The 14,476-nt window shown below is 42.0% G+C and overlaps 1 protein-coding gene across 1 annotated transcript in view; it reads left to right on the forward strand.

Annotated features, from left to right (window-relative positions):
* Window positions 1-9,209, forward strand: part of LOC145415718 (tectonic-2-like) — a 45,912-nt gene extending 36,703 nt beyond the window's left edge. The window contains exons 9-10 of the mRNA XM_080284943.1: window positions 1,516-1,623; window positions 8,992-9,209. Coding sequence (XP_080141069.1) covers window positions 1,516-1,623; window positions 8,992-9,199 — 316 coding nt within the window. The 3' untranslated portion in view covers window positions 9,200-9,209. The remainder of the gene's footprint in view (window positions 1-1,515; window positions 1,624-8,991) is intronic.
* Window positions 9,210-14,476: the final 5,267 nt, after the last annotated feature.

Raw genomic sequence — 14,476 nt, forward strand, 5'->3', positions numbered from 1 at the left:
TTTTCTGCCCATTCCATAGTGCCACTATGCCCTGTAGGGAAAAGAATAGCTCTTTGATTTTCTGTACTCACTTCTTGCTTAAAATATAATAATTTCCCTCTACTACGGCTCTTATATTTGCACTTGACACCACGATTACAGGTAATTGCACTTTGAGAAGTAAATGCTCTGGCTGTTTCACTCATTGTGGTTGAGTATGAGGTAATTACTTGTACTAAAATTGTGATTAACTTGTACTAATCAGGAGCATTGTGAAAATATTACTAATGTTATACACAACGTACAGTTTTTGTACTTCACATAACAAATACTCTTTTCACATATTCACCATTATTTTCTAAGTAATGAGGGAAAAAATTAAGTTATAGCCAACCAGGTCATTTTCTTTCTCGCCCAGTGACTCCTGGTTTTCTTTCATGTAGTTGGTAGGGTTACTCAAGGTATTTCCAATAGTTGTTTCACAAATAACCATAAACAGTAACACTTATTGCATTGCACTTGTAATACTTAGTATAAAACACTTATTTCATAACACTTATAATATCTTACATTTCACTTGCCTAAAAAAAAAAAAAAAAAAAACTTGTGTATGGCTGTTTACTATTTACAATTCCCCACACACCTGCTCAGTCACTGAGCCCTTGCTCCGGCAGTAAGGGCAGAACTTTTGTGGGGGTCGACAATGCAATCAGCCCTGCGCTTGGGGGAGCGGAGTTGGACGAGGAGGATGAGGAAGTCATCACTCTACACTTTACCAGTGCCATGCAGAGACCGAGCCACATGTCAGTGGGATACCTTGGGTATCTACCTACCCTGTGGTTGTCATAGAAAATGGTCGTGGGTTCAAAGGGTGGCAGGAAGACACATGCAGCTGTACACATCAACCAGCGTTGCTCCACACCCAAAATCGCGACAGTTATACACGTCAACTGGCGCTAAGGGGTTAAATAAGGCAAAAATACCGGAAAAAAATAATTCCAGTAACTCTGTGTTTGTTAAATCAAGCATCTACTGTATATGTATGACCTACAAATTGGGACAAAGAAAATAGAAAAAAAAAAAATCTGTCAGTAGAGTACTGAAGGGCACTGTAAATCTATCCACTTATCATTTGTCATTGCCTGTGAAATCCTTGTTTTCTCTATTTGATTTGCCACCTCAGGTACAGGACCATATTCTTTATTTTAGCATTATTATGGCTATCCAGTTAACGTCTCAGAGACTTTAAACAACTGTATAAGTTGTCCAAAAAGATCAGTATATTTCTTGTGTAGCTGGTAACACCCACCAAATCTAAGGAGCCTATGAATTATGTACTGTTGCAGCAAGTTTGGTAGTTACAATAAGATCTGCATTGAATTTATTTGCACCTCAGGAATTTATCAATATCCTGTTGCTCTCGTTTGTGTGGTTTCTGCAGACTTTTATATAAATAAGCCTAAAGTGATGTGCTTGAATAACAAGCAGAGTTTCCTCTTATAAAAAAAAAATATATAAAAAAAAAAATCTTTGCAGACTGCTCTACAGAAACATCCAACTTTCATCTAGTGCAAGTGAAGGTTGGATAGCCTTGACCACAAGTGCCGTCTTCTTGAAAAAGCCAGAACAGTCTGGATTGACAAGGTAATTACCCAATATTTTTGCCATGTTTTATATATACAATAAAACCTCGATAAAACAGACATCAGTAGACCGGAATTTGCTTCAATCGGAATTGAGGAGCCACGAGATGAAGGAGTAGTTGCAAGGAGAGTGGAAAGTTTACAAGAGGATGAGAAAAATGCAGAGTATAAGAGAGAAGTGGAGGAATGATTGGGCAAATATGAATTGGAGCAGATGGGGGACGTGGAAGGTGTGTGCAGGACATTTGCAGAAGAAATATGTGCAGCATGTGATGTGGTGTGTGGGAGGAAGAAAACACGGAGGGGGGTGCAAGGAACAGCATGGTGGACTGAAGAGGTGAGACAGGCTGTGGCACAAAAGAAGAAAGCATACAATGAATGGATGAGAAATAGGGGCGTGGAAGAAGTTGAGAGGTGGAAGAGAGAGTTATATGTAGAAAGAAAGAGAGAGGTGAAAAGATTAATAAGAGAGAGTGAATGAGGAATTTGGAAGGAATTTGAGTGTAAAGTGGAGGGACTGTAAGAAAATGTTCTGGAAAGAGGTGAAGAGAGTAAGACAGGGTGGAAGTGAGGTTAGCAGGGGAGTGAAAGATAAAAATGGTAGATTACTAGTGGAGAAGGGAGAAAAAGTGAGCAGATGGAGAGAACACTTTAAGGAATTGTTGAACATACAGGATGGAAGTAATGCGAGTATAAGTGGCTGGGAGAAGGAGGGAGGTGAGAAGACAGGAAGAAATCAGTAGGATAGAAGTTGTGGAAGCAATGGAGAAAGTTAAATTGGGGAAAGCCCCAGGAATTGATGGAGTGTGTGGTGAAATGTTGAAGCATGGGGGAGAGATAGTAGTAGAATGGATGTGGAAGATGTGCAGATTGGCCTGGGAGGAAGGTAGAGTCCCGGAGGATTGGAAGTCAGGTATAATTATTCCCTTGTACAAGGGAAAAGGGGAAAAAGGAGTTTGTGGTAATCATAGGGGCATTTGCCTTCTTAGGATAATAGGAAAAGTGTATGGTAGGATACTTGTTGACAGAGGTAGAGAAAGAACAGAGGAATTAGTTGGAGAAGAACAGGGAGGCTTTAGGAAGAGAAGAGGTTGTGTAGATCAGATATTCATTCTTAGATCTTTAGTAGAAAAGTTTCTAGAGAAGGGAAAGAAGTTGTATGCAGCTTTCATGGATTTGGAGAAAGCATATGACAGGGTGGATAGACAAGGATTGTGGAAAGTATTAAGCATATATGGAGTAGATGGGAAGTTGTTGAATGCTGTGAAGAGTATGTATGATGGTGCTAAGGCTGCAGTGCGTGTGGATGGTGAACTGAGTGAATTTTTCTCTTTGAAGGTTGGGTTGAAACAGGGATGTGTCATATCTCCATGGTTATTCAATCTGTACATGGATGGGGTAATAAAAGAGGTACAAGGTAGGGTAGTGGATGTTGGAGTGGCCCTGGTGAGAAAGCATAGTGTTTGGAAACTCCCTGTACTGTTGTTTGCAAATGATACTGTGTTGTTGAGTGAAGACGAAGGGGAGCTGCAAGGCTTGGTGGATGAGTTTGGGAGAGTGTGTAAGAAACGGAATCTAAAGGTGAATGTAGGGAAGAATAAAGTGATGGTCTTAGAGAGAGGTGAAGTCAGTGAATGTACAGCGAGGTTGGATGGTGAGAAATTGGAAAATGTGAGTACGTTTAAGTACAACTGTACTTGGGTAGGGTGATGAGTAAGGATGTAAGTCTGGAGGGTGAAGTGCTTGAAAGGGTACAGCAGGGAAGAAAGGTTGCTGGTTCTTTGAAAGCAGTGATAAGAAACAGGGAAGTGAAAAAGTTACTACATGACAGTATTGTGATACCAACTCTAACGTATGGAAGTGAAGCTTGGACGTTGTTGGAAGGACACAAGTCAAGAGTGAGAGCAGTGGAAATGAGTTATTTAAGAGGAGCCTGTGGAGTCACAAGTGAGGTGGAGGGGGGGAGAGGTAGGGGGAGGCCGAGGATGAGATGGAGGGATGGGGTGGAGAGGTATATGAGAGAGGGGGGTGTGAGTTGGGAGCAGGGCAGTGAAATGGCGGGGGACAGGGCGACATGGAGGCGATTTGTTTGTGGCCACCCCAAACGGGATTGAGGCGTCTGGCAATAGATAGATAGATAGAGGAGCTACCGGTCTAAATTCTTATACTGTATATCGGAAAAAGCCCGAAAAAGCCAGAAGCAGTCTGGACTGCCTGACCAATTCAGCTATGTTCACCACACTAAGGTAAATAAGTCATGTTTATCAGTGTACAGTACAGTATTACTACTGTTATATATACAGTATTATACGATTTGATTAATATTGTGAATAATAGTGAAAACAGTTTAAAAACCGTTGGTGTGATCTGGACTAATGTCTGATATATTGGAAAAAGTCTGGGTTAGCATGGGGAAGTCCGGATATTGCTTTTTTCGGAATGGCTTTGGCCCCAATTAGTCCGATATAGTGAGGTTGTACTGTATGTAAAAATGAAGGGTTTGGTAATAAAAGTTTGGTGGATGGTACTGTTACTGTTGGATGAGCGAATAATAGTTAGGCCTATGGGTAGGGGTGCTGTCCACCTTCTTAGTTGCCAGCATCCACCAGACACCATTACAATACTGTACTGGACATTCTAGTGTTCCATGATGTTGCTGTATAGGAGGATGTGTCTCCAGCATCTAGCACATTTGTAGATTTATCAGTGTAGGCAGTGTTTATACTGTATGAAGTTTTGCTTTAAATTTGACAAGATGGTGGTAGAAACCCAAAATGCTTGTTGTGGTTCAGACACATGAAGCTGTGGGTAAGGAGAGTGTTGTTATTCCTTCAACTAGACAACTCATCCAACTACGCAACAATCAGTGTAACTGGAGTACACCTCTCTTAACAAGTGTCCCTGTTTCCCTCCCACAAGAGAAAAATGGGTTTTTAACCCAGCGAAAACCTGTTCTTTACTACACTGTGGGGAAAATCCATCTAGTCATTCATTATCATCATCATTTTTTGAAGCTGGGAATGTGAAGGTGGATGGAGTAGTAGTAGTAGTAGTAGTTGTTCCCTAGGCAGTCTGGCCGAACAGCCCCGAGTCACTTAGGTAGGCCATGGCCGAGACCGGGCTTTCCCACAGAGCTCTCAAAGAGTGTGTGTTGTGTTGTTGGTGGAGGTGATTGTGTGCAATGCGGTCTTCCATAATGTGCTTAATAGTATGGGGTGCTGTGTTGCAACCTGGACAGGCATCAGCGACGGAGTCATCCAGCCTCTTCTGGTAGCTTAAGAGGGCTGGATGGTGCCCACATCTCAGCCTGGCCAGGTGGACCCTGTCCTCACGAGGAAGATAGGATTCAGAAGGGTGGATGTCAGGAGGCCATGCATGCAGCTGTGTGTTGTCTTTAAGTGACTGGATGGAGCGGCGAGTGATCTGAGTGTGGATATGCTTCTGGAAGCTGGTCTGAGGTGGGCGAGGGGGGAGAGATGACAGTATTTGTGCATGGTATCGTGTGCTGGGTGTTGTTTTGATGTTCCTTGGTGTGGGTGGATGTGCTGCCATGTACTTTAGTGGATGTTGTGGGTTTGTGGAGGCTGCAGCAAGAAACTGGGTGCCTCTCATGTCTAGGTGATCCTTGACTTTGAGGACTTTGGTTTCTTGATGTAGGTGTTCTGTGGGTGTAGTAGCTGTTGGATGGAGTAGTTGGTGAGTGGGGTGTGCCTGCAGAAGTGGATGAGAATGACAGGGCTGTAGTGGACATTTGTGTGGGGAGGGGGTTGGCGATAGCCAGTACCCATTTTAGGCACAAAATGATTCGCAGGTGTACATGGTGAGTGATGAGAAGGGTGGGTGGTGAACTGAATGAATGGAAGGCAGTGATTGATTATGTGTGTGTGGATGAAAGAATGAAAATGTATGTAATGGATGCAAGAGCTTACAGAGGTAGGAGGAGTGCACATTCAGACCACCACATGGTGATGGTGAAAGTCAAAGAGAGAAGGACAAGAGGAAGTAGTCCAAATGAGGAGAGTAGAAGGGTTGCAAGAGGATGGAAACTTGGCAGAATATAAGACAGAAATGGAGGAGCGATTGGATAAATATGATTCTGAGTAGATGAGGGAGGTGGAAGGTGTGTGCAAAATATTCACAGAAGAAATCGGTGCAGCATGTGAGGTGGTGTGTGGGGTGATGAGAAGGCGAAAAGGGATGCAAGGAACAGCATGGTGGAATGAAGAGGTGAGACAAACATTGGCGCAAAAGAAGAAAGCATATGGTGAGTGGATAGGAAGCAGAGGCATGGAGGAAGTTGAGAGATGTAAGAGAGAGTTATACGTAGAGAGGAAGAGGGAGGTGAAAAGATAGGTTGGAGAGAGTAAGAAGAGAGTGGATGAGGAATTTGGAAGAAATTTGAGTGCACAGTGGAGGGAATGTAAGACAGTGGTCTGGAAGGAGGTAAATAGAGTTAGACAGGGCAGTAAAGAAGCTAGTAGGGGAGTGATAGATAAAAATGGCAGATTAATGGTGGAGAAGGGAGAAACAGTGAGCAGATGGAGAGAACACTCTAAGGAACTGTTAAATGTAGAGAATGAAAGTAATGAAACTATAAGTGGCTGGGGAATGGCTGGGAGAAGGAAGGAAATCTTTAGGATGGAAATAGTGGCAGCAATGAAGAAAGTCAAAACGGGGATAGTCTCAGGAATTGACGGAATGCGTAGTGCAAGTGTTAAAACATGGAGGAGCGATAGTAGTAGAATGGATATGGAAGATGTGCAGATTGATCTGGGAGGAAGGTAGAGTCCTGGAGGATTGTAAGTCAGGGATAATTATTCCCTTGTACAAAGGGAAAGGGAAAAAATAAATGTGTGGTAATTATAGGGGCACTTGTCTTCTTAGGGAAAAAAGAAGTGTGTGGTAATCATAGGGGCATTTGTCTTCTTAGTGTAATAGGAAAAATATATGGTATAATTCTTATTGATGGAGTACGGGAAATAACAGAGGAAGTAGTTGGAGAAGAACAGGGAGGTTTTAGGAAGGGAAGAGGTTGTGTAGATCAGATATTCATCCATTGTTCTTTAATGAAAAAGTTTCTAGAGAAGGGAAAGAAGAAGTATGTGGCCTTCATGGATTTGAGAAAGCATATGACAGAGTGGATAGACAAGAAATGTGGAATATATTAAGAATATATGGAGTAAATGGGAAGCTGTTGAATGCAGTGAAGAGTATGTATGAGGGTGCTAAGGCTGCAATGCATGTGGATGGTGAACTGAGTAAATTTTTCCATCAAAACGTTGGATTGAAACAGGGATGTGTAATGTGTCTCCATGGTTGTTCAGTCTGTATATGGATGGGGTTATGAAACTGGTACAAGTAGGGCAGTGGATGTTGGAGCAGCCCTAATGAGAGAGGGCAGCATTTAGAAACTTCCTGTTGTGTTTTTTGCAGATGATACACTATTGTTAAGTGAAGACGAAGGGCAACTGCCAGGCTTGGTGAACGAGCTTGGGAGAGTAAGAAATAGAATGTAAAGGTGAATGTATGGGAGAGTAAAGTTGTGGTCTTTGAAAGAAATAAGGTCACTGAATGCACAGTGAGGTTGGATGATGAGGAAATGGAAAATATGAATGCATTTAAGTACCTGGGTAGTGTGATGAGTAAGCATTGAAGTTGGAGGATGAAGTGCTTGAAAGGGTACAGCAGGGAAGAAAGGTTGCTGGTTCTCTGAAAGAAGTGATAAGGTATAGGGAAGTGAGCATGGAAATAAAAAATTTACTGCATGATAGTATTATGATACCATCCATCCATCCATCATCCAATCCTACATTGCCCCATGAGGAGTGTAGGAGCCCGGGGCTAGGCAGTTGGTCCTGACATTTAAGATGAGAGTGACCAGCCTCATTCATCCCTGAGTGGTATTACATGAGCAATCAACCCCAACCATCCCTTGGATATAAACCTTCACCAGCTCAATCCGATTGGAACACAGTAATTACCCACCAAAACCACCAGGTGCCAAAATCTGGTTATATGGTTACCACCCAGCGTAGTAAATTCTTTCCTGGTGTACAGGAAACCATTTGGCTTGTCACTCAGTGTAGAGTCGCCCACAGGCTGAAGGAAGAGGAAAGAATGAAGTTAAGAAAGACAGAAGAGGGAGTGTAAAGTCACCCGTAGGCAGAAGTACAAGGAAAGAATGAAGGAAAGAAAGACAGAAGAGACTGGAAGGAAAGAAGGATGGAGAGGAAAGGGCAGACACCCGAGAGCAACACTATATCGAGTGACCAACTCTAACATATGGAAATGAAGCTCGGACCTTGCTAGAAGGACACAAGTCAAGAGTGAGAGCAGTGGAGATGGGTTATTTGCCAGGAGCATGTAGAGTTACATGGAGAGACAGACTGACAAATGGGGAAGTGAAGGAGCATTGTGATGTGGATGTGGATGGGATAGAAAGCATTAGGAGAAATACAGTTAGATGTTTTGGCTATGTGGAGAGAATGGAGAGTGAGAGACTAACAAGAAGTGTATGTGGGTGAGGTGGAGGGGGGGAAGAGGGAGGGGGAGGATGAGGTGACAGGATAGGGTGGAGAGGTATATGAGGGAGGGGTTGTGGGCTGGGTAGGAGGTCAACAAAATGGCAGGGGACAGGGCGACGTGGAGGCGATTTGTTTGTGGCCACCCCTTGTGGGACTACAACATGTGGCAATAAATAGATAGACAGATTTTTTTCCACATCAGGAGCATTGGAGCCCAGGGCTAGGCTACTTATTTCTGACATTTAAGGTGAAGGTGACCACCCTCACCAACCCCTGAGTGGCATTATGTAAGCAAAAAGGCCCAACCATCTCTCAGATGTAAACTTTTACAGGCTCAGTCAAGGAAAAAATAGGTTTAAAATTTAACTGCACATAAAAGCAAATCCACAATGTGAAACTCATACAAGGTTTTTAAAACACTCCCAGCAAATTTTAAGGGATGATCATACTCACAACTAGTTGGAAGATATGCTATGTAAGAAATATTAAAAGGCAAGGTGGGGATTTATTATTATTTTTTTTTTTATAGCACAGTCTTTTCTCTAATAAGAGTAACGTTGAAAGCGATTATTAAGAAATCTGACATATATCCTGTTAACACTTTCAGTGTTATGCTGAATATGTTGTCATTTAACAGTTAAGGAACTCTTCATAGTGAGGTACCTCTGTGTGTTCCAGAAATTCAAAAGCTTTTCCATACAACTGTAAATTGAAGGAAATTTGCAGATCAGCTTCACAGATGCTGTAACTTTAGTACCGTAGGTAACTTTTTTGTAATTTACTTTGGATTATTGAATAAAATATAACTAGGATTTGCTTTCATGTGTGCAATCTTTTGTTCTAAGATTTTGGGAGAGGATGGAAGACCGTTGGTGCTCTGGTGGGACCTGCTGGCATGAACTGCTGCACCCTTGGACCCACATTGATGCTGGAGAGAGTTCATTGTCCACCTTCACTGTCATCACAGCCCACATCTCAACCCTAGCAGCCAACACTGTCCTCTTGGCTGTGCTGGCAGTTCCTGTGCTTGTAGTTGCTTGTTGTTGCAGGTAGGAAAAGGGGAAATGAGATAGATGCTTAGTGTAAATAAATGGTGAATGGGAATGGCAGCAGCTGTTAATCTCATCACCCCAGTTTCATACCCATATTTTAACATGACCATAAACACATTTCCTGCCATACAGTTTCATACCAGTACGTTAACCCCTAACCGCCTGGTGTCGGTAAGGACCAATGCCAAAAATGTGGCGTGAGGCCACCAGGTAGTGGTAGGAATTGTACTTGTTTTCCCAGCACAGTTTGAAGTGGCCACCACTTTATCTTGTCACCAAAAGCTAAGGAGAGACTCCCGCCAGCTAAGCCAACCATACCTTAGTCGTCTATGTGACACACAGGTATAAGATAATGTTTTCTTAACTCGTCTTGTCCGATTCTGTTCCTGCCTCACTTGGATTTTTGCCTCATCCACCCCTGCCAAACCTATTTCCAAGGATACAGTTCAAGGAAAGGGCTAAGTGATAATGCCATAGGGCATGCCTTGGATGCCACTGTGTATAGTTTATCTGGTAATGGAGAAGTTATCACACTGAGAGCAAAGGCATATTCGGCGCTGCAGGCAGACGCACGAACACATTACTATCTATCTATTGCCAGACGCCATAATCCCGTACGGGGTGGCCATTTGACTCTGAGTTTCTTGTGCCAAAAATTAATTCCCATCCTCACATCATTACTCATCAACCTAACAACCAACAGACCTGGGGATACTTTTATTCACAAGAAGAGTTGGTGAGTAATATGGTCTTTAATTTGTTTCCTTAAGTGCTATGCTGAGACTATGACTGAGGTAAATATAGCCTGGTGTCGAGGGGTTAAAGTAGACACTTTCATGCCCTAACATTAACAAGACCACCAACACACCTTCATGTTGTCTTGTAGCCTCCACACCCAGTCCTGTTGTGTACCAGGGCCATTGTAACAACAGCCACTTTTTTTCCTCTTTCTTTCCTTTTGAGCACTTGAAAGTACCCCTACAGTTTCAAGACATTTTTTTTTTTTCTATCTAGTATATGGTTTTAATCAGCTTGGAGAGTTAAAAAAGGGGGGGAGGGGGGCAGAAAAAAGGGGGGATACCAAAACTGAGTACGGTACTTAACTGGAGGGCTTCATCCCCTGATCCGCCCCATGACAGTAACCATCCAGAATGCCACTAAACCTTACCTTGAAAATCACTCAAAACTAGGCTAGCCACTTACCTTAGAAAGCCACAGCTTCTGTGGAATGCTTGTCCAGTTCATCTGCATCCAATTCAGGATGGATAAGGATGCCTGCAGCTTGGTGCACACTGCAGTGGATACAATTTTCCAGCCTAGATGATGAAGTGGAGAACATCCCTCTCCCTCCCACCTTAATTCCTTGAAGACGAGGTTCCAGGCCAGATATTACCATAGATACTTCGGCTGGCAGGTGTGACTCTGTGACTATGAAAAATCTTGAGGCTAGGCGTATTATTTCGGTAACACCACCGGACTATGTCCCACTGCACTGGAGCATAACCTTCACACAATAGCAAAAATATTTGAAAAGATGTGCTTGCTGTTATGGGCAAACAGTGTTGTGCCCCGGGTGAGTCAGTTCATTGCTGATTGGTTGAAGGCTTAGTCATGCTTCTCGCTATGGTTCATTCACGAAGAGTGATAAGGGGTGACATGATAGGAAATACTAAGAAAGTTGGAAGAGGGCATCACAGTCGCAAATCACTTTAAAGTAGCTCTAGCAAGATCCAGGTCCCTATGCCATGGTCATGCCAAGATGATCATAAAACACCCTAAATATGCACATGCAACAGAAATGCTATAGAGAACACTCCCCCCTCTGTTTTGATGAGAAAATGTAGTAGAACAAACTAGAAGCATTGTCAGGTGTTTGTGAGCTAAAGCAAAAAAAAATTTGGGGTGAAGTTATTACATTGTGAAGATGGTAGATGACAAGAACACAGTGGTATTGAATGGAGGATGAATCCCCCTGGCTAGGACCAATGGAACATTAGCTCTGCAGGGCAAGGAGAGATCTTGGAGTGACCAATACATCTCTTACCAGAAATATGGTACGCTGACGCTGGCTCAAACTGACAGTCATAGAATGCAAGCATTACTGAATGGAATGACTGTAACTTAAATATTTGCAATATACTAATGATAACAGAATAAAATTCTTGAAAAAACAATTGATGCATAATTTTATATGTAAGCACCAGTAAATGAACCTAAGGATGGAGTTAGGTTGGCTTCAGAAATGGAATGTTTGTGTTGAAAGTGAGAGAACAGCAGTATACCCAGTGAAATGGACCACACATTCACACAACATGCAACCCCCTGTATACCTTGCTCTGCCTCACAGGCCTAATCATCTGCACTTGTATCTTTGGTGTTTTTCTTATTTAAAAAAAAAAAAAAAAAAAAAAAAAAACTGGTCATGTACTACTTTGAACATTATTCATCCAACTAACTCAGTCCAGTCAATTCCCAAGTCTCATCAAATTTTGTATATCGCTTTCTAACACTCACTCACCATACCCATCTGTACTCTTTTCTTGACATTGACTGTTATAACTGGATCTAAACATGACTGCTGTTACTTTAAACAACTGATGTAACTATACCAGAACTGGTCTCAGTTGACTGCCAGCTGGTTTGTTCATTATCATTTCACAAAGCAAAATCATGGGCCATACTGACTGTTGTTCTGACAGTGAGTAGTTATTGCCTGAGAAGTCTGACCTTAAAGAATGGGTGGGAAAAAGGGAAGAGAGGCAACAGGGGTCTCTGGTCTCTACCACCGCCACCCTTCATGAGTTATCTGGGATAACGATAGTACAGGTAAGCTTCTCAAGACTGGCAGCATAGGCAGCGCCCCTCAAGCTGTGGCAGAAGACAATATTCCTTGCAGCAGATTTATAGTTTCACAGAACACAGAGTCCTACTGACCAGGCATAACACGAGAAACTTTGTGAGGCGTCTACCTCAGCTCTGGCTTCAGCATTTTACCTTTTGAATCCAAACAGCTAGAGATAAAAATAATTCTTTGCTGGCAAAAACACATTTTACCATGGTCAGTTAGGAAAGCATCTTATCATGTGTCATATGTGAAGGTTGGTAGACCTGGTATGCCTTCCCATGCCTCATTCCTTGTGATGTTATGAGTATACACAGTGTTACTGAATGAGCAACTAAAGGTGAGCTAGGTCATAAAGGCTGATCATACATTCATCATCAAATGCTCAGATTTACAAGTGACTGTACAGTATTTGTGAAATGGAGGGAAAGCTTGTATTGTATTGTATCATCATTTATAAAGGCTCCAACACATCTGCATGCGTTGGTCTTGGTCACCTAATGGTGGCACTCCACACTGCTTGATCTCTGGCAGCTGCCCTATCCAATCCTAAAATAATCATGCTACAGTGGGGTTACTTCACTCTTCTCTGACTGTAGCCTAAGAAGAATTCCTCGCTCACAGTGTTTTTATAAGCAGTAGCAGTGTTGCAACACAAATCTCCTCCCTTAACCCCTTAACCGCGGGGCGTCACTTTCGTGACGCTTGGGAGCAAGGGATCATACCGCGGGGCGTCGCTTTTGTGATTCTGTGTTATTTTGAATTCACCCGGGCTTCCAAGTGGGGGCTTGTATCATCTGTCAGTACTGACAATGTCCAACACTAGTCAGCACTCCTAATCTCATCTGTACTCCCATCCATTGTTGACAATTTAGCCATTTCTCCCCGTTCTTGACTCCCCTCCCTACCCCCCCTCCATTACCCTATCCTCTCGCCTGCCCGGCCATGCTACGCTAAGTAAATCTTCCCTGGAATTTTTCACTGATTTCATCCATTGAAATAAGCCCTATGTCGTATTCTTATACCAAATAATATATACAAGAAAGAAATCAGGTAAGTGAGAGTGCCATACACCTGGAATTGGCTATTTATCACCTGACAACACCTCACGTGCACTCGTTTGCTAATTTTCGCTGTTTTTTTCCCCTTGATATATGCTGTATAATCTATTTTCGTAATAAATATACATGTAAGGAGGGAAGGGAGAAGCCTAAGTGATATTTACATTCACCTGGAACTACCTAATTTATAATGTATTGTCTAGATTTCCTGCCAATCATATCAGTGCTACACAAAGCTGTTTCAAGATTTAACATTGGTAGCTCTGATTATATATCTCCTAAGTAGGCCTCTAATCTATTTTCGTAATAAATATAAATGTAAGGAGGGAAGGGAGAAGCCTAAGTGATATTTACATTCACCTGGAACTACCAAATTTATAATGTATTGTCTAGATTTCCTGCCAATCATATCAGTGCTAGACTTAGCTGTTTCAAGAAGTAATATTGGTAACTCTGAATAACCCCTAAACAGGCCTCCAGGCTGGCTGGCCCTGCGTTATCAGTGTACTCTCATCTTCCAAAGTGAGAGGACGTATGTTTCATCTTGCTGACTTCAAGGCCTTTTTTCACCCCCATGCAAATGGCTCTGTGACCTTTACCCCCTACTAAACCTTGTGTGGAAAGAGGTAAAGGGCTGACAATTGATAAAAGAGTGACTACGATCTTTCTATTGAGTAAAACAGTGCAAGTGGAATTGTAAATAATGTGTAAACAGCAAGTGAAAGTAATGAATGTAAATATACGTGAACAATGGAAAATAGTTTTATAAGTTATTTCAAGTGACAGTGCACAACACAGTGTAAATAAAATAGAAATGTAAATAACGTAAATAAAATAGAGAACGTAAATAGAAATGTTAATGAGTAGTATTATAAGAATACGAGTATATACCCTAGGAGTAATGAAAGTGAAAGTTTCACTCTAGCATGTCTGAATGCTATGAGTTATGAGAGTGAAGATGAAAGTGACATTCACTCTCAATGCCAGTATACAGGACGAGAAAGTGAATGCTACGTATTTTACTGAAAGAAATTGAATCCCTACAGTGACAATAAACTAATACTACTGAAGGAAACTTATGGATAAAGACTGTAGATATATATAAGTGTTATATAGTAATAGAAATATAAAGTGTGAGGGGTTTTATGAATAATAAATGACAGACTACCAAGAGCGAACTAGTGCCAGTGCGACGATCAGACGTGCTCGTAATTTCCATTGCTTTCACAGTGTTTTTTTTTTTGAGTATGGATCCCAAACTACTTGAAAATTGTAGAATAGTGTTTATAGTGTTTGTATCTGGCTGTGGTAATCATATTACGGGTTGTCGGGAAGTGTAAAGTGAAGACTTCGTTACCCTACTTCAGAGGTCTCC

Source organism: Coenobita brevimanus, chromosome 103, assembly GCF_032717465.1.
Source record: "Coenobita brevimanus isolate Jiangsu-jjx chromosome 103, ASM3271746v2, whole genome shotgun sequence".
Classification (NCBI taxonomy): Eukaryota; Metazoa; Arthropoda; class Malacostraca; order Decapoda; family Coenobitidae; genus Coenobita; species Coenobita brevimanus.